Raw genomic sequence first — 24,442 nt, 5'->3', positions numbered from 1 at the left:
AAAATTTTTTTCATGATATTTTCTGAATTATTTCATTGGTAATTACTCTAGAGCTTATCATCCATCTTACCAGAATCTGCTTCAGATTTATTCTGACTTAATTCTATTGATATATCAGAACATTGCTAACATTTACTTTTGATTTCAATGGCTGAAGTATATTCATTGCCATCTTTATGCTTGTTTACATTGTTTATATTTATTTGAAATATTGGGGGTCTGTTTGTTATAACTATAAAAATAATCTGGAAATAATTTTCTTTACAGTTAGAATCAAGAATAGAGGAACTTAATAAAGAAGTTCAAGCTTCCAAAGATAAAGTACTAGCTCAAGACATTGCAACTAAAAATGCAATTCAGCAGTTACACAAAGAGATGGCCCATCGGATGGAACAGGTATTTTTCAAGGCATTATTATTATTAACTTTCTGATGATTCTTTGTATATTAAGTAACCTTTTAGACAGTTTTGGACATTAGTGTGTATTAGGATTAGGATTTAAAAAATGCTAAAGCAGGGGGCTTCCCTGGTGGCGCAGTGGTTGAGAGTCTGCCTGCCGATGCAGGGGACACGGGTTCATGCCCCGGTCTGGGAAGATCCCACATGCCGCGGAGCGGCTGGGCGCATGAGTCATGGCCGCTGGGCCTGCGCGTCCGGAGCCTTTGCTCTGCAACGGGAGAGGCCACAACAGTGAGAGGCCCGCGTACTGCAAAAAAAAAGAAAAAAAAACCGCTAAAGCAATACATAAATGCATGCTAACAACAAAAAACTTCAACCTTTATTCCTGTGATTCTTTACAATATGCTTACCCTGAGCATTAGGAATGTTATATATTTAAAATTTACACTATCAGTTCTCAAACCTTTTATACTAATTAAGGAGAAATGTAGAAGATAAGACATTAAGAAGTTGTTGGTTTTAGTGGACCCAAACATAGCTTCATTAGAATAACTTAGTGAGCTTTAAAAATATATATATTCTTGGGGACTTCCCTGGTGGTGCAGTGGTTAAGAATCCGCCTGCCAACGCAGGGGACACGGGTTTGATCCCTGGTCCGGGAAGATTCCCCCATGCCGTGGAGCAAATAAGCCCATACACCACAACTACTGAGCCTGTGCTCTAGAGCCTCCGAGCCACAACTGCTGAAGCCTGTGTACCTAGATCCCGTGCTCTGCAACAAGAGAAACCACCACAATGAGAAGCCCAGGCACTGCAACAAAGAGTAGCCCCCGCTCTCCGCAACTAGAGAAAAGCCCGCACATAGCAACAAAGATCCAGTGCAGCCAAAAATAAATAAATTTATAAGAGAAGAAGTGTGTGTGTGTGTGTGTGTGTGTGTGTGTGTATATATTCTTGGGGACTTCCCTGGTGGCGCAGTGGTTAAGAATCCACTTGCCAGTGCAGGGGACACAGTTTCGAGCCCTGGTCCGGGAAGATCCCACATGCCACAGAGCAACTAAGCCCATGCGCCACAACTACTGAGCCTGAGCTCTAGAGCCCATGAGCCACAACTACTGAGCCCATGTGCCACAACTACTGAAGCCCACGCAGCTAGAGCCTGTGCTCCGCAACAAGAGAAGCCACCGCAATGAGAAGCCCGCGCACCGCAACAAAGAGTAGCCCCCGTTTGTCGCGTCTAAAGTCTGCATGCAACAATAAAGACCCAACGCAGCCATAAATAAATAAATAAATTTAAATATTTATATATATTCTTTGGAATTATATTTTAAAATAGAAACAAAATGATAGTAAAATGTGCACAATAACAATTCAAACAGTAAAACATGTCTTCTTCCAAACTTTTTCTCCCACTCCGCACCCTTCCCAGAGGCAACCATTGATGCCAGTTTCCTGTATATCCTTTTCAGAATATTTGTTGCATGGACAAGCATGTATATATTTCCTTTATTCCTCCCATCCTCCCCCCTGTTTTTAAACAAATGGCAACATACTACACTCAGTACTCTGTATCTGTTTCCTCTCTAATGATGAGTGTAGGTGAGGTTAATAACGGTTTACAAGTATTCACTTATTTAATATTCAGGATAACCCTAAGAGGTGGGTATTCTTATGTAGATTTTGGAGATTGTTCCATTCAGCTGTTTCTAGATTGGCTTCATTCCTTTTCTCCCATAACTTTTCCTCTCAACTTTTTGATTTGAGAATTTTTTAAGCCTGTAGAAAAGGTAAAAGAATAGTAAAATGAACATTTGTTTACCCTTCACCTAGAGTCACCAAACCTGGTGAGTTTTATTTAGAAATAGCTTCCTAGCATGAGTGTGTACATGTTGCTGCACACACATGTGTACACTCCCCAGTTTAATTTTCCAGTTTGAGGTTTCTCCATTTCTCAGAACAGATACGTAGAATGTATCTGAACCTCAAATTTACAGGAGGGTAGAGTTAGTTATAAATTCTTAGGGACTTTGTAGCATGTCTCCCTCAGCCCCACATGACCTCATATTGGTAAGTATTCAGCCCTAACGAAGCATTCTGGATTCCTGCTGCTAATTAGATTTTTTGGCCCTGAAATTTCCCATACTTTCTTTTTTTTTTTTTTTTTTTTGCGGTATGCGGGCCTCTCACTGTTGTGGCCTCTCCCGTTGCGGAGCACAGGCTCCGGACGCACAGGCTCAGCGGCCATGGCTCATGGGCACAGCTGCTCTGCGGCATGTGGGATCTTCCCAGACCGGGGCATGAACCCGTGTCCCCTGCATCGGCAGGTGGACTCTCAACCACTGCGCCACCAGGGAAGCCCTCCCATACTTTCTTGTGAACTCAACTGTGCATTAAAAAAACATTTGTTGTACTTTATCTAAAATTTTAGGTGTTTTGAATGGGGAGGGTTCATCTGCCATACTTGGAGAAGCAGAACTACTACAGTTTATCTTAATTTTAGTTGACTGTTGAATCCTATCAATTATGTTATTCATATCTTCATCCAAGTCAATGGTAAACATCTTAAAACTAGTCAAATCCGAAGACTTTTACTGACTCCTCTTTATCTGTGCCATAATGGACTGACTTTCAATAGAAGCTTAAAGAGTAGTCAATTATCTCATTTAATACTCCCAACAATCTATGAAGTAGGTGCTGCTATTATCTGGGGTGGGATATAGAAATGTGAACTTTTAGCACCCCAGGTTATTCTTTTTTTTTTAATAAATCCATTTGTTTTATTTATTTATTTAAATTTTAATTTATTTATTTATTTTTGGCTGTGTCGTGTCTTAGTTGCGACACGTGGGCTCTTCGTTGCACTGCGCGGGCTCCTCTCTAGTTGTGGTACGCAGGCTTCTCTAGTTGTGGCACGAGGGCTCCAGAGCGCATGGGCTGTGTAGTTTGCAGCACGCGGCTTCTCTAGTTGAGGTATGCGGACTCAGTAGTTGTGGCGCACGGGCTTAGTTGCTCTGTGGCATGTGGGATCTTAGTTCCCCAACCAGGGATCGAACCTGCATCACCTGCATTGGAAGGCAGATTCTTTACCACTGGATCACCAGGGAAGTCCCACCCCAGGTTATTCTTTTGCAGCTGATTCAGGGATGACTCTGGGTAACAGGACATTCTGGTGCATATCCCCTCCTGTAGTTAAGAACCTTGTAATATGTTATCTCGTGTATTATAATTATCTGTTTTCTGCTTCTTATCTCTTAACTTCAGTGAAGTTTCCATGTTGCTACCAGGTATCTTTTTAAAACACAATTTAATTTAATAAAATTTAAAACACCTTTTATTAAATCCGTCTTTGGCTTCTCTTTGCCTGTAGGATAAAATCTCAAATCATTAGCATGACAAGAAGAGAAGTCCTTCTTCCTTTCAGGATCTGATCTCTACCTCCTTTTCTGTTTTATAACTACTTCCTCTCCACTGCAATCAACACACCAAATTTAATCACTACAGAATAATTTAATGTCCTCTAAATATATCATGCTATTTTATACTTTTAGGCATTTGAGCCTAAAATAACCACATGATAACCACTCTAGCTTGAATTCCTTTCCTTGACTGATCCCTTTACTGAGTCCTTCAATGCCTAGCTCAAGTATAGCACCTAGTTCAAGTACAAATAGCATCTTTCACCCTTCATGCCAACCCTTCCCAGGGACTGTTAGTATTTTTGTATTTTCAAAGAACTTTGTACATTCATCCACTAGAAATTGTTTCATAATCTTCGTTTATGTGTTGTTCTTACTAGGTAGTGAGCTCTTCCAGGACTTACCATGGCTTATTCTTCATTGTGTTCCCAAAAGCTAATCCATTATCTAAGCATTAAGTTATCATGGAACTGGACTTCTTTTAAAGTTGACATTACCATTAGTTGACTTTTTCTAAGTACAGTTATTCAATTATCTAAAAATCTAGCTAATTCTGTCAGCCAATTCCATCACGGTTTTGTCAATCATTTGTCCACAAGCATGTCATCAAAGCCTCAGGGATCTCTGCCATCCCTATTCCAGTGTTTTCTTTAATTTCTTGAAAATTAGTAGGCTATTTCAATGGGGGAAAAATCCCAATTGGATGATTTTTAAAAATACTTATATGTATAGTATTTTGAGTGGTTACTAGATGTGCTTATCAGCTGTAGCAGAACTTCATGAAACATTTTTTGTCAGTCACTTTCATCAGAGCATAGGAGGTTTCCCCACATTATCCTAACGCTAAACCTACTTCAATTCAGTTATAGTATTAGTTGGAGTTTACCACTAGATGCCATTGAAGATCCTTAAAGTTTAAGGATCCATCTTCTGTAAAATAAGTATGTGCTTCATCATATTTGCAAACTATGAATTTACTTAAATGAAGGGCTATCTGTAGAAGTTTTCATTGTATGAAATTTCACAGTATGGAGTACCAGCTTATAGTTACAGAGAATTTTAAGTTAGTATATAGGTAGATGTCACACCTAATCCAATTAGGTATTTCTTGTTAAAATGCCAAATACTTTTCATACAGAGGAACCCAGCGATCACTAATTAGCATATTACTTACTTTTTTGTGAGGGAGCTAAGATTATAGATTTTAGAAATTGTCAGCCATAGACTCAGGATCCTGACAGAAAACAGAAACTGGTGATTTGGGGAGAATTTCATAAAAGGACTCTTGACAAAGGTATGGGTGAGATTTAGGGAGTCCAACCTGGGAAAATGCAGGATCCTGGGGCTGCTGGAGGAGCCATTATCACTCTTTGGGCTAAAGGAATAAGGAGACGGTGCAGGTAGTACAACCCAGAGAAGGTAGTTGCATAGAGAGGTCACCTGACAGGAACAGTGTATGATTCTGGAGGAGCCAGATCTCATTCTCTGCCTACCGTCCTAATCTTCTGCTTAGTGCCTCCTGTTGGCCAAACCCAACTGGAAGTATGAGGGCAAAGAAACTTGTTGATATGGTCCCTGATGGTCACTTTCCCAGAGCACAGAGTGGGCTAGGAAAGAGTGGAAAAGTGATCTGAAGGAGTAAACAGAAAATAGCGACCATATTAGCTAAAGGAAAAGGAATAGGAAAGGGAAGAAGCAAATATTAATGATATTAATTTGTTCATTGTATCATTTCTCTTTTTTAAAATTTCATGACACAGGTCCTGAAAATCTTGTGTAAAAGACCAAAAAATACATTGGTGATATTATAGGAAAATATTATTTGTTTTAATTAATTTTTATTTGAAAAATATGTTTTATTAATGCTAGATATTATTTTCAAAGGCCAACAAGAAATGTGAAGAAGCACGCCAGGAAAAAGAAGCAATGGTAATGAAGTATGTAAGAGGCGAGAAGGAATCTTTAGACCTTCGAAAGGAAAAAGAGATACTTGAAAAAAAACTTAGAGATGCAAATAAAGAATATGAGAAAAACACTAACAAAATTAAGCAACTTTCTCAGGAGAAAGGACGGCTGCACCAGCTGTACGAAACAAAGGTATAACTTTTGATATTGTATCTTATTTGAAACTTACTCTCTTTGCTTTTCCTTATTTAATCAAATAATCATAACTTAACATGGTTAAACCACTGTTAAACATAAAGTTGTTTTTCTTAGTTTACCTTCAAAGAATGCTTTAATAATTCCAATATCTTGTTACTTAGCTCCAAAAAGTTTTTCCTATGAAAAGATGAGAAACTGACATGTTGTTTATTAGACAGATCTTTTTAAAAACTTCCTTTTAAAATCTGCATGTTGAAGAAATGACTTTGTGCTTCACAGGAAGATTTTATTTTGGTAAAAGATATACATGGTGTGTCAAAATGTGAGTAGTTTTTCAGCCAGAAGTATACTTTGACCAGAATCTTAATGTAACACTTACTTACACATCATAGAATTTATATTTTACTTGTAGAAAAACATGTTCTTACATGCTGTCCAAGGAGATTAAATTACTGTGCTATTTAGAATCCTTGCTATTAACTAGCATCCTCATGGCGTAGTCTTGTGTCCAGTAGGTTATCATTTCTTGGTAATCAATGATATTTTTTATTAATTAACTTTTAGTTCAGGAATGTTGTCATTGTCTCAAGAATTCTGGCAAAACCAATTTAATTCATATTTCACCTTAATGTCAGCCAGTTGAGAAGAATCAGAAAGGTACGCTTATACTCACAGTGTACTAGTTGGTTAAAATATAAATATTAATCATCTTATGTCTGTTAATTGGTTTTAGGCTTTTACTGTCCTCTTATGAATTGAACTTTAAGTCAGTTTATAGGCCGTAATGTGCTAGCCCTGAACTATAGTGTTATTGCATTAATTATCTTGAGATATAAAAGATACACAAATGATTGGTTGGTTGTTTAAATGAAAAATATGACCTGGTGATATTATTTTAGGAAGGTGAAACTACTAGACTCGTCAGAGAAATAGACAAATTAAAGGAAGATATCAACTCTCAAATCATTAAAGTAAAATGGGCACAAAACAAATTAAAAGCAGAAATGGATTCACACAAGGTGAGTACTGTAATACAGTGGAAAAATTATTAGAATCAGTTTTAAGAGCACATGCAGTAATAGTTATTAATGAGGCATAAAGCTTAGTGACTCCTGTAGGATAGCTTGGGCCTGAATATTTGGTGATCATACAAAGATACTTCCTTGCATGATTTACATATTAAATTGGATAGAATGTTGTTTTAGCATTCATTGTTTTTAACCCCCCAATGACTTTGTTCTTTAAGCATTTTTAGTGTTCTATATTTTATATTAAACATTGTCAGGTTCGGGGGAAGAGGAGAATATGTAGGTTATCAAAATTGAAAGTAAACTCTGGAAATTCTTAAAAAAATGTTAGTGATGATACAATTCTTATAATCAAGAAATATGAATTTTTATTTAAATATAAACATAACAAAGTTTCCTTATCTGTTTATTATGAATATAATTCTATTTGTATTGTGTATAATGAATATCATATTATTAAACAATATAATAAAAAGTGGTGATAAAGGCTGGTACCTGATGCCATAATTTTAAGCAGTAACTGAACTGGTATAAGCAGTAATAAAAATCTGAAGATGATAGAATGTGAAGTAAAAAAAAAAAACTTTGAAATATGATTTAAACAAAAGAGCCATGTTATTTATAACAGTTACCACATTTTCAAAAATAGGCTTAATGATATTGTTTAAATTATCATTGGCATCTCTTTAAATAATCCTAAGTTGGTAGAACTGTTAACCTTTGGATATTTGTATATTATAATATCAGAGAAAACTGTAGGGAGAAGTGTCTGTTGACAGTGGTCAAAGATAGGTTAGAGAATGGTAGGTTTCTGAGCTAATTGCTGATCAGCAAATGAGTGTTAGGAAACTATATGGGCAGAGAAAGAACTGCCAGAAGGAGTAGGGGCAACAATCCTTAGGGCTCACACAGGGCTACAAACCATTTGAAATTGTATTTGACACAGGAGTCTCTCAATTGCTATGTTTTGAATAAATGAAGTGAGTACCTACTATGTATCAGGCTCTGTTTTAGTTATTGATAATATAGAAGTGGGGTAAAACAGATAAAGTTCTGTTCTCTCTCTCTCTCTCCTTCTTCTTGTTGAGCTAATATTCTCATATTTTAAAAAACAATATTTGAAAAAGCCTTCAAATGTTTAAATTTTAAAAGTAACACAGTTTTAATATAAGTGAAATTATTTTTAAAAGACCTGCAACTGAAAGTATGTAAGTAGGCACTTAATTGTATGGTAGGTTTATCCAAAAACAAAATGATGTATAAGAAGCCGTGTGTGAAGGATAGATTCAATTTACATTAAGAGATGACAGGAAAGGCATTCCAAGTGGAGGAACAGCAAGATAAGAGAGAAAAGGGAGATGAATATTTGGTGTTTGAGAAAACCAACCTAACTAGAACAGAAGGTTTATGTTAGGTATTCCTTCGTTAATTCAACACTTACTACATGAACAATTAATATGTGGCAACTACTGAGCTAGGTGTTATCCAGAAGCTGTATCCTCAGTGGGGGAAGCATGTAAGCTGCTGTACAATGTATCAAGTGTTACAATCTAGGGATTCCCTGGATTCTATCTATGGGAAGGCAGAATAGCAACTTCTACCCCTTTCTGAAGGGAAGCTACTAGGAGGAGATGATACCTAAACTCTCATTTGAAATCCACATAATAGCCCAAATTATGGGACTGGATGGGTACTCTGAAGGAGAACGTTGGAGCTACAGGGTAGGGCTGTACTGGGACAGTCACCACAGGAAGTCTAGCTAGTCAAGGAGACAGCGAAGGCAATGATGAAGTGGGCAAAAACAGGAGTATGTTGTCTTGTAAACAGAGGAAGGCTATTCAGAGTCTGGAGTGATCAGAACTGGAACAGGTAAGTCAAGAAGAAGAAATGAGAAAAAGCAATTGGATTTGATGAGAAAGTAGTCCCTGCAGACCTTCAGAATTGTTATTTTAGGAGAGTAGTTAGGAACAGAAACCAAATTGCAGCATGAATCTGTAAAAAAGTTTTGAATAGATACCTTGGCCATAAACCAAACAATTGACTTTTTATGGATCTACAAAGAACTGCTTAAACACTTTGCTCTTTTTGTCTTTTCAGGTTAGTAACTTCTAGTGATTTGATGAAAACTCTATCAAATTTAACTTTATTTAATGACTATCAATTAACTGTTCAGGCCACATTTAGTTTTTTGTCAGAAGCATAAAATGTTATTACTAAAATAGTATCTGACTCCAGTGGCAGTGCTACGACAAGAGCTTTCTCTACTGTCTGGTCATTGTTCTCACCATTCATCACATCACTATGCCAACCTTGTTACTGTCTGTAAAGGAAAAACCCAGTTTTCCTTCGGTGTAGGGAAAAATCCAGTTCTCCCTACTGTGGGTTTCTTCCCTTTGTGTCTCTTTTACTTTTACACAGAACACTTCACTTCTGTCACTTCTGGTTACCAATGTGAGAAGGCTTTTCCCCACAACAAGCAATTCTCTGTGATACCAGCTGAGTGGCCTACAACTTAACTCAGTTTTGACACTATCGATCCAGAGATAGTGTCAGATCCCCCAGGTTAAAGGCTCAGTCCCACAAGACTTCCCCCACCTCCCACTTCAGGCACCAGTCCCAAGCCCAGGTTATGACCTGTTCTTCTGATCAACTGGCTATAGATTGGAGGTTCTAACAACCCCCCCGCCTTGGGTTCAAAAATTTGCTACAGGGCTTCCCTGATGGCACAGTGGTTGAGAGTCCGCCTGCCGATGCAGGGGACACGGGTTTGTGCCCTGGTCCGGGATGATCCCACGTGCCGCGGAGCGGCTGGGCCCGTGAGCCATGGCCGCTGCGCCTGCGCATCCAGAGCCTGTGCTCCGCAACGGGAGAGGCCACAGCAGTGAGAGGCCCGCGTACTGCAAAAAAAAAAAAAAAAATTTGCTACAGTACCACACAGAACTCAGGGAATGAGTACAGTTATTTACCTTTACCAGTTTATTAAAGGACATTATAAAGGGTCAGATGAACAGTGAGATAAAGAGATACATAAGGTGAGGTCTGGGAAGGTCCCAAGTGCAGGAGCTTCTGTCCCTCTGGAGTTAGGGTTTGTCACCTTCCCGATATTGGATGTGTGCACCATCTGGAAGCTCCCCAAGCCTCATACTTTTGTTTTTTTGTGGAGGCTTCATCACATAGGCTTGAGATTGATCATTAACTCCATTTTTACCCTTCTGCCTTCTCAAGGGAATGGGGGACAGGGTTGAAAATTCCAAGCTTCTAACCATGACTTGGGGGGGACCAGCTGTCATCCAGAAGTCCAGTCAGAGTCACCTCAGTAGAACAAAAGACACTCCTATCACTTGGCAAATTATGAGGATTTCAGGAGCTCTGTGGCAGGAACAGAGGTTAAAGACCAGTATTAGAACAAGAGATGCTCCTGATGTTTTTATCACTTAAAAAATTACAAGGGTTTTAGGAGCTCTGTGCCAGGAACTGGGGACAGAGACCAATATATATTTTCTATCATCTCACATTGTCTTTTTGTCAATGCAGGAAACCAAAGATAAACTCAAAGAAACAACAACAAAATTAACTCAAGCAAAGGAAGAAGCAGATCAAATTCGGAAAAATTGTCAGGATATGATAAAAACATATCAGGTATGCTTAAATTTTTGAATAGATTAGTAACAAATTATGCCAGATATCAGTAATCTTGTTTCATAAATTTTTGTATCTACAATATTCGAAGTGTGGAATAGATTTGGTAGGGCAGCTAAATTAAATACAGGCTATTTCCTATGTTAAAGTACTTGCAGGTTAAATAGAGATCTTACTAGAGAAGTTTTTAACCGAATAAAAACACTAGAAAACGTTAGAAGAATGAAGAGTACAAGAAAATGTATAACTTAAAAAAAGAGCCCATTCTATTATGTTATATATGTTAAGTATGCTCTTCTAGTTGGTGCAAAATTGACATATTTAAAATCTTTGAATACAGTCATCAATTTTACATACATGAGTTATGTATTTCACGATGAGGAAACTTAATTGCAAAAGCCTTCTTCACATTTCAAAGCATAAAACTTTAAAAATTGTCATACTTTTGTCATTTCTTTCCCATTAGGAATCAGAAGAAATTAAATCAAATGAACTTGATGCCAAGCTTAGAGTCACAAAAGGAGAACTTGAAAAACAAATGCAAGAAAAATCTAACCAGCTAGAAGTGAGTAGCTTTGTTCTTTGTATACCTTGGATGGTATAATATAGAGGAGAGAAAGAACAAGTACTTATTGTCAGCTACTTTAAGGCCTTCTGGAAGGAGCAGGTAATAAATTTTAGATCTGGTTTAGTATATAATGATTTGTGGTTTCTTTTAAACGTTTTTAAAGATGCATCATGCCAAAATAAAGGAACTAGAAGATCTGAAGAGGACATTTAAGGAGGGCATGGATGAGCTACGAACACTGAGAACAAAGGTAATTCAGTCTTTAGTCATGACTCCAGAGGAAGGATAACTATCTTTAATTTTGTACTCATTCTGATTTTTAAATCTTGGGGAAAGGATATTTATATAGAAATATTCCAAAATCAAATAGTAGCATGTCAATTCCCTAGCAACAAAATTGACTCTTAGAGAAATAAAAGTGTCTTCCATTTCAGTCCCTTTAAAGTGTTTGCCAAACATTCCTGTTTCACAGCACATTTGCTTTATCTATAAGTTATCCTTGGTCCTCTGTTACATGGGCTTTAGAGCTGTGTCAGAAAATAATAGAAAGGGACTGCCCTGGTGGTGCAGTGGTTAAGAATCTGCCTGCCAATGCAGGGGACACAGAGTCGAGCCCTGGACTGGGAAGATCCCACATGCCACGGAGCAACTAAGCCCGTGCGCCACAACTGCTGAGCCTGTGCTCTACAGCCCGTGAGCCACAACTACTGAGCCTGCGTGCCTAGAGCCTGTGTTCCGCAACAAAGAGAAGCCGCCACAATGAGAAGCCTGTGCACCGCAACGAAGAGTAGCCCCGCTTGCTGCAACTAGAGAAAGCCTGCACGCAGCAATGAAGACCCAACGCAGCCAAAAATAAATAAATGAAATTAATTAATGAGAAAAGAAAAGAAGAAAGAAAATAATAGAAAACCTTTACATTTCTCCTAGGTATATTTAATAGTCTTGTATACAGTTTTTTAAAAAAAATGTTTGCTTGCTTGCTTGTTTATTTATTTATTTATTTGACTGCGTTGGGTCTTAGTTGCAGCACACAGGATCTTCGTTGCATCATGTGGGGTCTTTCGTTGTGGCATGTGGGCTCTTCATTGCAGCACGCAGGCTTCTCTCTAGTTGTGGCACGCGGGCTCAGTAGTTGCAGCATGCGGGCTCTCTTAGTTGCGGGCTCTCATGTGGGCTCTAGAGCACACAGGCTAAGTAGTTGTGGTGCATGGGCTTAGTTGCCCTGCAGCATGGGGGATCTTAGTTCCCTAACCAGGGATTGAACCCACATCCCCTGCATTGGAAGGCAGATTCTTAACCACTGGACCACCAAGGAAGTCCCTTGTATACAGTTTTAATTTCTAACAACCTCTTAAATCTTTTCCAGTGTTATGGTTCTCATTTTAAGAATATTTGCCCTTTTAATATAAGTGTGAAATATGTTATCATTATATATCTTTCATTTATTTAGAAATAGGCTTTTAGGTAACCACCTTGAATTTGCGATCACTTAATAATTTTTAAAGTGTCTTTCATGTACCTTTCTATTTGTTCTTCATGCCAGTACTTTGAGGCAGATAGGGAAGGTACATCCTCTTCTCAGATGAGAAAATGGAGATTCAGCCAGAATAAAGTGGCATGTTAAAAATCCCATGACTAAATCATGAGAAATCTGAGACTGAAACCCAAGACTGTTAACTTCCTATTATATTTTCTTCATGTTAATTAATATTGCTTCAGAATTTAGCTTAGATTATTAATATATAACCACTGTCTGAAATAGCTAATAAAGAACAAGAAAATATTGTTTGTAGTTTAACTCAATTATGATTATTTGATAGGTAAAATGTCTAGAAGATGAACGATTGAGAACAGAAGATGAACTATCAAAATATAAAGAAATTATTAATCGCCAAAAAGCTGAAATTCAGAATTTATTGGACAAAGTGAAAATTGCAGGTCAGATACAGGAGCAGCATCAAAGGTATAAAATGAGCAACTTCTGTTTATGCTAATCAACAGGCTTTTTGATTCTATCTTGTTTCTGTTTTTAAATGCAATTGTTGCATTAAATAAGAGTAATTTTATATTTTACTAGATAAAAAAAACTTCAATTCCTGTCTTCATTTGAACTTATTTTGGGTTTTCTTTGTAGTTCCCATCACGGCTTCTAAAAAATCAAAGTTTATATTCCCTAAATATTGGCAGTAGTTTTTTTTTTTTTTTTTTTTTTTTTGGCAGTAACTATTTATAAGACAGAATGGATTGTAGTTTTTTATCCATTCCTTAGCTTTCAAATTCTATTACTTATACACAGTAGGTTTTCTTCTAAAAGATTGATATGTATCTATGTCTATATTTTTGCATGTATGTAGCTCAAGGTCAGGAGGTAACATTATTCCTTGGCTTCTTTTCTTTTTTTTTATAAATTTATTTTATTTATTTTTGGGGGCTGCTTTGGGTCTTTGTTGCTACACACGGGCTTTCTCTAGTTGCGGTGAGTGGGAGCTACTCTTTGTTGTGGTGTGTGTGCTTCTCATTGTGGTGGCTTCTCGTTGCAGAGCACGGGCTCTAGGCATGTGGACTTCAGTAGTTGTGGTGCGTGGACTCAGTGGCTCTAGAGCGCAGGCTCAGTAGTTGTGGCTCACGGGCTTAGTTGCTCCGCAGCATGTGGGATCTTCCTGGAGCAGGGCTTGAACCTGTGTCCCCTGCATTGGCAGGCGGATTCTTAGCCACTGCACCACCAGGGAAGTCCTATTCCTTGGCTTCTTATAAAGCCATTTAGCTAAATTCTACTTACGACATTACCTGAGAGAGCCGGGATTCAGGCTGGATCCAGATACCTTCTTCTTCATACCCTACCAACACCCAGGCTGCTGAGTGTTGCTGAAGAAATCCTCAAGATCATCCAGATTGATGCTGCTATAAATTCATGGTTAGCAACCAACCTCAACTGGAAATCCTAATGCACCTCCAGTCCTACCATATATCCTTAGTCAGAGCCTTCTCCCCATCTTCTTAGCATTATTCCAAACCTTACTGCTTTCTTCACACTTCTGATCTTCCCTCTCACCTTGCTCTTTACTCTTGTCAGGCGATTACCTCTTACTTCACAGAAAAAAAGGGAGCTGTCAGGTGACAGTTCTCTCAACCTCTTGCTATCAGTCCTATGAACTTGCCTGCATCTGCAGTCATTTCTCTTTTCCTTCTGTTATTATGGAAGAAATGTTCCTATTCTTTCTGAATCAAATTGTGGTCCCTACTCCTACTGTGGATCCCATGCTCTTCTGCCTTCTCAGGGTCTTCCTTGATTATTCCTTCTTTATTCTTTATCTCTTACCTCCCTCTTTTTACTGACTTTTCTTCTTTCTACATTTAAATATTATATCTTAAAAACATCAAAACTCCTATGATCTCCTTTCTCCCTTTCTTCACAACCAAAAATGTCTTTATAGAATCATCTGTGCTTGTTCTCCATTTCTTCACATGCTTTGTTCTTCTGTTCCTTTCCATTTATTCTAATGCCCCAGCATTCCATTACAGACTGCTAATGCATCCTTAAATATAGTAGATATTTCCCAGATTAAGCCTTGCTTGAATTTTCAGTATGGACACACTAAGCCCATTACCTTTCTTGATATGCTCTGTTCTTTTGGCTTCATTTCCTTGTACTTTCCTGGTGTTCCTCCCCACTTTCTGGCCAATCTTTTCTGTCTCCTTGGCAGCCTTCTCTTTATGTCATAAAGCTGTTTTTTGTTCTTATTTTATTATAACCCTGGGTGATCCTAACTCTTCCAGTAGTGTGCTGCAGGACCTTCAAGTTAATTATCATCAACCCTTTTTGCTGAGCTCCAGATACACAAGTATCAAAGACACCTCAAACTTATAATATGTCCAATACTGATTCATGTATCTTGTCCACAAATATGCTTCTCTGATGTTCCTGAGATGAATGATGAGTGTGACATCCACATGATTTTCCAACCCAGGAACCTGGGAGTTACCCTTGGCTCTTCTTTCCTTTCCCTCACACATGTAACCAGTCACAAAATATTTTTGATGCTAACTCTTTAATATCTTTCAAATCCATTTACTGTTTACATCCCCACTGCTGCTACCATTGTCCAAGCCATTATCAGCTCTCCCGGCAAACTGCCAGGGCTTCTAAACTGTTTTGTTTTGTTTTTTTGCTTCCCTTTTAGTCTGTTTCCTACACTGTGGTTAGGATAATCTTTTTTACAAAGGAAATCTCAAACCTCTCAATGATTTCCCATTGCCTCAAGGATTGCCTAGTGAGTTCAGATGGCTTAACATGGCTTGGAAGATCATTAGTAACCTTGCTTCTCCCTCTGTGCCTTCTCCTTCTTTATTCTGTATTTCAGCAATAGTTGGTTAACAAATGTTAATTAATTGTCTCCTAGGTGCCGAGCCCTGTGTTAAGTGCTAGGATATAGTACTGTCCTTATCCTCATCAGTATTGAACATCTGTTTGTTAGTACCAACAAGAAGTCATTCTCTTGTTCCCTTCCCAGCTTTGCACATACTGTTTCCTCTACCTGGAACATATTTTGTTTTCCCACTCACTGTTACTTTCCCTTTAGCTCAGGAATTAGCAAACTATGGCCCAGAAGCCAAATCCAGCTCACTGCCTCTTTCTGTCAATAAACTTTTTTTTGGGAACACAGCCACTCTCATTCCTTTATGTATTATGTGTGGCTGCTTTCACACTACAGTGGCAGAGTTATAAACAGTTGTAACAAAGGCCATATGCTCCAGAAGCCTACATTGTTTACTGTGTGGGCCTTTTATAGGAAAAGTTTGCTAACCCTTTAAATATTAGTTTACTCATCACTTACACTAGCTTAGGTGACCCACTCTGTGCTTTCATCATCAAAAATGTTTTTTCACACTACTTGACTAAAAGCTCTTTGAAAGTAGGGGCCATGTCAGTCTTGCTTATGTATATTCCCAGCTCTTAGTTCCTAGCATATGTTAGGCATTCATAGTAATCCAAATAAATACTTGGATGAATGAATAAGAGTACCTTCATAAAGAATTTCATTTGATGAAAATTCTCAAACCATTAATGTCTTTTAATAGTTTAATTTTTTTCTTAATTGTAAACTTTGTTTTCTAGAGGTAAACAAGAAATTGAAAATTTGAAGGAAGAAGTGGAAAGTCTTAATTCTTTGATTAATGACCTACAAAAAGACATCGAAGGCAGTAGGAAAAGAGAATCTGAGCTACTACTGTTTACAGAAAAGCTCACTAGTAAGAATGCACAACTTCAATCTGAATCCAATTCTTTGCAGTCACAGTTTGATAAACTTTCCTGTAGTGAAAGTCAGTTACAAAGCCAATGTGAACACATGAAACAGACAAATATTAATTTGGTAAGTATAAGTGTACATTTAACTTTTAAAGCAACATAGCAAGTAGCACAAATTAAATTTCCCTAAAAGCATAAACTTAATGGTAGTTGATTAAACTCTTTTTTTTTTTTTTGGCACTGACTTTCTGATAATTTCAAATGCTATGAGAAATGTCAGTTTTTCCTTTCAACTTATGTAATTTATAATAAAAATTTTTCCCTAACATCGTTAGGAAGAAATATTTCACTTTTGAAAGTAAGAAAACCAGGGTTTTTGTTATTCCTAACTGGATTTATTATATATTTCTTAAAAGAACTTTAAATTTCTATATTTTTATAGCTTAAAAATGGTTTAATATTTCCAAGTAGTGAGAGTATCTTCAGGTTACTCATAGAAATAATTTGAGACTTTAAACCAGAAATAGAGACATGAAAAAAAAAAATACAGAGACCTGTATCACATGTTGTTTTACATGTATAGAATGGCAGATGCATTAATATATCCCCCTGCATTACTGTATAAAGAATTTGAGGAGCTCGTAAACAAAACCTGATAATGAGTGATGACAGAAGAATTTACTATGAAAGACCTTGTATTTTTAAGGTTTTAAACTGTGAACAGTAATTGAAACAGATATTAAAGTTGGTATTTTTTATCTTATTTAATATTTAGGAAAGTAGATTGTTAAAAGAAGAAGAACTGCGAAAAGAGGAAGTCCAGACTCTGCAAGCTGAACTCACTTGTAGACAAACCGAAGTTAAAACACTGAGTACCCAGGTGGAAGAATTAAAAGATGAATTAGTAACTCAAAGACGTAAACATGCCTCTAGTGTCAAGGATCTTACCAAACAACTTCAGCAAGGTATAAAATTTTTCTACACTTAGACCTTGAATGTTTTTGTTTCTTTTCATTGTTAAGGATTTACAGAAAAAGTATATTTTACATCAGTTTCTCCCACATTGATTAGAGCTGTATGTTCTTTTTAATGTATTAATGTTAATAAACCACATGGCTGACCTTCTTGTAGTTCCGTGAATAGTTTATAGCATGTTCTATGTTAAAAGACATTTATTCACAGAACCACAAAATGTAAGAATTGAGAAAGTACCTTACCAAGGCAGTAGTGTCTAGACTTTGTTGATCACATACTGCTGTCAATAAAAAAGTATTTAAGTATTTGTTCTCCAATTTGTATCTAGTTATTTGTAAATTTTAAACATGTATTACTCTAGTTTATGCACATTAGAAAAACATGAAAAATACAAATTTAAAAAGATTAGATTAAATATAAGTATAAATAGAGTTCTGATATTTTCTCCCTACCCTTGTCTGTGAGTTGTTTTGTGCAGCATCTAGGGTACCTGCCCCCACCTTGTAGACCTCTCACTTAGAGATCATTGAACCCTAACCCTTATTCTTAGGGGAAACTGAGACCCACAAAGGTTATAAATTACCTGGACACAACAATTAACATCTAGAACTGGAACCCAGATTTCTTACATTTAAAAATTCATACAAATTGGGGGTCTGTGCTATGTGATTGGATACAAAGATGAATAAGAGATGTATTCTGACATCCTATTCTCTACTATTCCCCACTGCTTTATTTGTATTAAAATAGGGTGAAATATAGTAATATGGTAAAAGAGACTTAGCATTTACTTAATATAAATATATTCAGATATTTGCCATAAGAATTTAGTTTGTTTTCATAGATGTGATTAAAGGGAAATTTGGGGGAAATTTGTGGTAGTGTGGAGCTCTTCGAAATCTTTCAGGACTCTAAAAGTTAGGTTCTGTGTACCTAAGTGATGCCTGTATCAGTTGTTATCATAATGTCGTTTCCATATATTTTGTATATGACCTGTACATTTCTATATGTCATTTTATATGAATGACCCTACAGCCCTCCTTTCGAAAGTACATGTTCAAGAAGTTTCTCTTGTTGTTTATGCCATTTTGGCCTAAGTGATTTTAGCAATTAAAATCAGAGATAGTGGGGGCCAATGGTCATGACAGTTGTCACAAGTAATCCATTTCTTTTTCCTGCAGCACGAAGAAAGTTAGATCAGGTTGAGAATGGAAGCTATGATAAAGAAGTCAGCAGCATGGGAAGTCGTTCTAGTTCATCAGGTGAAAAACTAATGTTTTTACAGTTGTTTTTTAGTGATTGATTATAAAAAGAAATAGCATTTTTCGGGAATTCCCTGGTGGTCCAGTGGTTAGGGCTCTGTGCTTTCACTGCTGAGGGTGTGGGTTCAATCCCTGGTCAGGGAACTAAGATCCCATGAGCTGCGGCATGGTCAAAAAAAAAAAGGAAAAGAAATAGGATTTTTTGTTTAAAAAGTATCGATATGCTTTTCTTTAATTTTGAATTATAAAAAGCAGTAGTTGTACATAATTATGTTGTAAAAAATATTTCCAGTTAAATGTTTAATCATTAGACAGGGTTTCAAGTTTGTCATGGGTTTCTATACCATCTGTCTTCCTACCTCCTTTTCCATACCTGCTTCTTTATTCTGTGCAACAGTTTACTCTTCCATTTTTAAATTCAGATTTGTATCCATCTATAGAGAGATTTGGTGTAGTATGCGCTTTCGTTTTCTTTTAATTTTATATTACTTTTAACACCTGAGAGCTAATGAAATGGTCATCATTATATATCAGCTTTTATATATATATATTTATGCCTGTGTATTTTTAAATCTTTTTGCTTTTCTCATGGTAAATATACCTATAGTCTAAAGCAAAAATTGAATCTATAAAATTATGATCAGTAGCACTGTGAAAATTATAATTGGCAAAATATCAGCATATTTACCATTTTTGGAATGCCAGGAACCGTGCTAAACGTTTTAAACATATCATTTACTCACAGAACAGCCATGTGAAATAAGTGTTGTATTCCCATTTTACAGATGGGGAAACTTAAGATTCATAGTGGTTGCATGACTTTCCCAAAATCCACAGTAACAGAACTCTCAGGCTCTGGAGTCTGCACGCCACTACATACACTGCCTCCCAGGAGTTGCACATTAGGGGAAAAAACATCATCAACTGTTACAATAGTGGGAAAATTGTGTAGTAGAGAGAACATGGGTTTGAGATTACACATTGGGTATTTAGATCCCAGCTCTACCATTTATTTGTGCATGACCTTGGATAAGATATATTACTTGTCTTAAATCTACATAATAGGGTTAGGAAAAAAATGTGTCTTTGTAGAATAAAAAGGATTAGAAATTCTTCTCAAATGATATTGGTAAAAATAATAGCTAACATGCACTTAGTGCATACTATGTATGCTGTTCATGCACTTCAGACATGTTAACTAATTTAAATGAGGATAACAGTCCTACGAGGCAAATCATATTATGATTCACATTTTGAAACGAAGTGACCTTGATACAGAGAGTTAACTTGTCCAAAGTCACACAGCTAGAAAGTGGAGAAGTAAGATTTGAACCTAGGAAGACTGGCTCCAGAGCTTAACCCACTGGCTATATTCTGTCTTCTGTCTTTATCTGTGTCTGTCTCAGTTTAATTTTGGTGTCACTTCAGACTTGTTTTTCTGACTTCTCTGGAATTTCTCGTTTCTCTATTGCACTTACTCATTCTGTTCCTGAGAGACATACTAGACCCTTCTTCCTTCCTCCCTCCCTCCCTCCCTCCCTCCCTTCCTTCCTTATTTATGGCTGCCTTGGGCCTTCATTGTTGTGCACAGGCTCTCTCTAGTTGCCGTGAGTAGGGGCTACTCATTGTTGTGGTGCACGGGCTTCTCATTGTGGTGGCTTCTCTTGTTGCTGAGCACAGGCTCTAGGCACGTGGGCTTCAGTAGTTTTTTTTTTTTACATCTTTATTGGAGTATAATTGCTTTACAATCGTGTGTTAGTTTCTGCTTTATAATAAAGTGAATCAGTTATACATATGTTCCCATATCTCTTCTCTCTTGCGTCTCCCTCCCTCCCACCCTCCCTATCCCACCCCTCTAGGTGGTCACAAACCACCGAGCTGATCTCCCTGTGCTATGCGGCTGCTTCCCACTAGCTATCTATTTCACGTTTGGTAGTGTATATATGTCCATGCCACTCTCTCACTTTGTCACAGCTTACCCTTCCCCCTCCCCATATCCTCAAGTCCATTCTCTAGTAGGTCTGTGTCTTTATTCCTGTCTTACCCCTAGGTTCTTCATGACATTTTTTTTTCTTAAATTCCATATATATGTGTTAGCATAAGGTATTTGTCTTTCTCTTTCTGACTTACTTCAGTAGTTTTGGCGCACGGGCTTAGTTGCTCTGTGGCATGTGGGATCTTCCCGGACCAGGGATTGAACCCGTGTCCCCTGCATTGGCAGGCAGAGTCTTAACCACTGTGCCACCAGGGAAGCCCTAGACCCTTTTTTCTATCATCAATGTATTCAGAAACAAGAACTCAGGTCACGTATGACTTGTGTTCTGGACCCAACTCTGTTAAATTGAATATGTGAAAATGATACTAGAAGAAATAATATATGAGATTAGAGTTGACTCCAGACTAAGTACAATAAGTGGATTTTTTTTTTTGTCTTCAGGGTCCCTCAATGCTCGAAGCAGTGCAGAAGATCGATCTCCAGAAAATACTGGGTCGTCAGTAGCTGTGGATAACTTTCCAGAAGTAGACAAGGCCATGCTGATTGAGAGGATAGTAAGGCTGCAGAAGGCACATGCTCGGAAAAATGAAAAGATAGAATTTATGGAGGATCACATCAAACAATTGGTGGAAGAAATTAGGAAAAAAACAAAGTATGTATTATTATGGTACTGTAATGTGTGTTCAAAATACCATTATTCACATGGTAAAGTTATTGTGTTCAAAATTAGTCATATCAAGAGCTTTTCTTTCAAAAAATAGTTCTTAAAACTATAGTCACTCAGTTCCCAATCTTTTACTGATAACTTATTTATGTTCTAGGTTTTGGGACTACAGACATTAAAGAAAACACAGGTCTTTCCTTTAAGGTGATACAGAGTTCAGTAGACGCTAATTTTTTAAGAGACTAAAATACCTTTGGACTTAAAAACAGATAGTACTCTACTTAGCTTTTTATTTTCAAGATGGTGGTTTTAAGAGATACTGGGGTTGTGGATTATCATTCCTGTTGGGCAGGACATAGTGAGTTATTATTGGGCATCTACTAAATATAGTAGAGAAATATAAATATAAGGCACTGTGTCTGTGACTTAACAGTATCTCATTGATTTCTTAAAACCACCCAGGGGGAGAATGAGTCCTCTAGTTCAGGGGTCCCCAACTCCCGGCAATGCAGGCTCCCCATTGCTCGCATTACAGCCTGAAGTAGCCCACCCCACGCCCCAGGCCGTGGAAGAATTGTCTTCCACGAAACTGGTCCCTGGTGCCAGAAAGGTTGGGGACCACTGTGTCTAATTTGATAGGTTAATTAATTGGGGCTCAGGTCAAATTACTAAATGTTCCAGAGTCACCACTCATCCTGTAAGTGACAGACCGAGAGTTGGAAATCCAAACCCAGCTCTGACTGGCTCCAGAGCCTGTGCTGGGCCAAATTCCTCTCACAGATACCATATTCATTTAAGTAATATTGTGGGTCTTTACCCATGACTTAAAAATTTTTATTTTGAAATAAGTTTAGACTTAGAGAAAAATTTGCCCATGACTTTTAAACGAAAAAGAGTAAAACACAGTTTTAAGTTTAATGACAGGAAAATAGAAAATATTAACTGAAACTGGAACAATAAATTGCTCACATATTTTGATTTAAAGTAATAAGGAAAAAATAGAAAAGCAATGTTTATGTATCTTTAATCTAAATACCATGTTAGAACAAAAATGGGATTGTTTAAGAAACCATCTGAATAAGGAAAACCCCTTTATTTTCTAATATAGTTCTGTTATTAACTAATAGATAATTACTTTATGCTAATCATCTTTAAGCTTATGATTAGTTGACTCTTGCAAATTACAGTGTTTGTAATTCTGCAAGGCCATAACTGATAGTGTCGTTTTATTTTGCAGAATAATTCAGAGTTACGTTTTACGAGAAGAATCAGGCACACTTTCTTCAGAGGCATCTGATTTTAACAAAGTCCATTTAAGTAGACGGGGTGGCATCATGGCATCTTTATACACATCCCATCCAGCTGATAGTGGATTAACATTGGAACTCTCTTTGGAGATCAACCGAAAACTACAGGCTGTTTTGGAGGATACGTTATTGAAAAATATTACTTTGAAGGTATTTGTATTTCTCATTCACTTACCAACCAATAAACATGACAAAAATGGTGCCTCTTTCATAGTTCAGTCCAACACATGGATGGACTATTTCTGTAATGCAGGGTAGCCGTTTTTTCCATATATAAAATTTTGTGTTTTTCTCTTTTTGAAAAGTACAATTTTTTAAATTAGCAGGAAAGAAAGAAATAGCAAAAAAATCAGTTTAGCTGTTGGATAGACGCTAAGATGAGTCATTTACCGAGTAATTTACTTTGCAATGGGTGGCCTTTGACATATATTACAATTAGTTATAATTGATTACTGAGACTTTAAGATTGAGGCATTTATTTTCTAATGTATTCCAGCTTTATTTTATTTTTTGCAGCTGTTATCTGACCCAGCTATTCTATCTGTGCTGTTTGGGCCTTGATGGTTAGTAATGGATTTAAAAAATAATTTTTTTAATCTGGTAATATTTTTAGGCACTAAAATTTGCTATAGCTTCAGTAAAAAGAGTTTCTGACTCTGAAGTGTACAGGATTACTTTACTGAAAACAGCCGTGTGCCTAGTTTATCTTGCATGGCATTTAAGACTGTCACTGTTTCAGTTCAGAATTTAGGCAAAAATAGTTCAAACTGAACCGTTTTACTTATTATACTTAGTAGTTCTGTTTTCTTTTCCCTCTTTTTCCAATTGTTAAAGGAAAATCTGCAAACACTTGGAACAGAAATAGAACGTCTTATTAAACACCAGCACGACCTAGAACAGAGGACGAAGAAAACCTAACACAAAGTTCTTCCTCAGTAAACAGACAAAAGCTACACAAGGAGCAGGTGCCATTGCCCAGTATTGTTGGAAACTTTTCCCTGCTTTGTGTGTCAGCCAGTAAAAAATTTGTTTTGCTTCATCTGTATAAAAAAGTACCTTTTTACAATACAAGTGCATTGCTGTGTATACTGTAAGAATGTAAGCTTTGATGAAACTTGTTTTTGTGTGGTGACAGCCTGTTATTGAATCAGAACAACTTATTTAATTTGCTGATAGTCATATGAAGTGCTGAACATTATGACAAGGGCTTTTGAAAACCCCTTCTCCATATTTCTTCCCTTTAAAATATATAATCTCAAAAATGATTTCACTTTTTAAAATTATGCATGAAAGGACAGGTGTTAATCATTCAGTAATATGCTATTTCTCCAACATGAAGAAAACTAAAGAAGTGATAAAAACTTGTTTTGACATTCTAATATAACATTTGCTTGTGTGTTAGGGATGCCAATGAGTTCTTAAACCATTTGATTTTAATGGAAGCTAATAGGAAAGCTAGCTTTTGGTAACTAGCAATGATCAGGCATTGTATGCCCCTGTCAGGTTTCCTTATTTGTGCTAGGTACATTTTTTTCAGATTCGAATTGAGTTAATAGTTGAGTTTTTTAAATCTCCAGTTACATAAAATATGACTTTAAATAATCTGCTCATTTAGAGAATTCCTGTGGACTTCAGTTATATTTTAAAATGTGAAATGGATTAGTCTCATTAGAACAGAGAGATGAATAATGAATTCTTTGAAACTGAAGTACTTTAGTTTTACTGACATCAAGTATAAAGATAAATTTAAGATATTTATAAAGAACCAGTTCCCAAGAAAATCCAGCATATGGCACTGTTAACCATTTTATCTGTGCACCATTCTTTACTATTGGTA

At 36.9% G+C, this 24,442-nt stretch overlaps 1 protein-coding gene across 1 annotated transcript in view; it reads left to right on the top strand.

Moving 5' to 3' along the window:
• CCDC186 (coiled-coil domain containing 186) overlaps positions 1–23,707 on the top strand; it is a 44,369-nt gene extending 20,662 nt beyond the window's left edge. Inside the window, exons 4-16 of the mRNA XM_027112659.1 lie at positions 268–396; positions 5,700–5,912; positions 6,818–6,937; positions 10,481–10,585; positions 11,052–11,150; positions 11,317–11,403; positions 12,974–13,116; positions 16,270–16,525; positions 17,177–17,366; positions 18,558–18,638; positions 21,076–21,286; positions 22,536–22,755; positions 23,440–23,707. Coding sequence (XP_026968460.1) covers positions 268–396; positions 5,700–5,912; positions 6,818–6,937; positions 10,481–10,585; positions 11,052–11,150; positions 11,317–11,403; positions 12,974–13,116; positions 16,270–16,525; positions 17,177–17,366; positions 18,558–18,638; positions 21,076–21,286; positions 22,536–22,755; positions 23,440–23,523 — 1,938 coding nt within the window. The 3' untranslated portion in view covers positions 23,524–23,707. The remainder of the gene's footprint in view (positions 1–267; positions 397–5,699; positions 5,913–6,817; positions 6,938–10,480; positions 10,586–11,051; positions 11,151–11,316; positions 11,404–12,973; positions 13,117–16,269; positions 16,526–17,176; positions 17,367–18,557; positions 18,639–21,075; positions 21,287–22,535; positions 22,756–23,439) is intronic.
• The last annotated feature ends 735 nt before the right edge of the window (positions 23,708–24,442 follow it).

The sequence above is a fragment of the Aethalodelphis obliquidens genome, unplaced genomic scaffold, assembly GCF_003676395.1.
Source record: "Aethalodelphis obliquidens isolate GAN/ISIS:26980383/991018 unplaced genomic scaffold, ASM367639v1 scaffold11, whole genome shotgun sequence".
Classification (NCBI taxonomy): Eukaryota; Metazoa; Chordata; class Mammalia; order Artiodactyla; family Delphinidae; genus Aethalodelphis; species Aethalodelphis obliquidens.
Note: the sequence above shows the minus strand (reverse complement) of the source record. Positions and strands in the feature narration are given on the sequence as shown.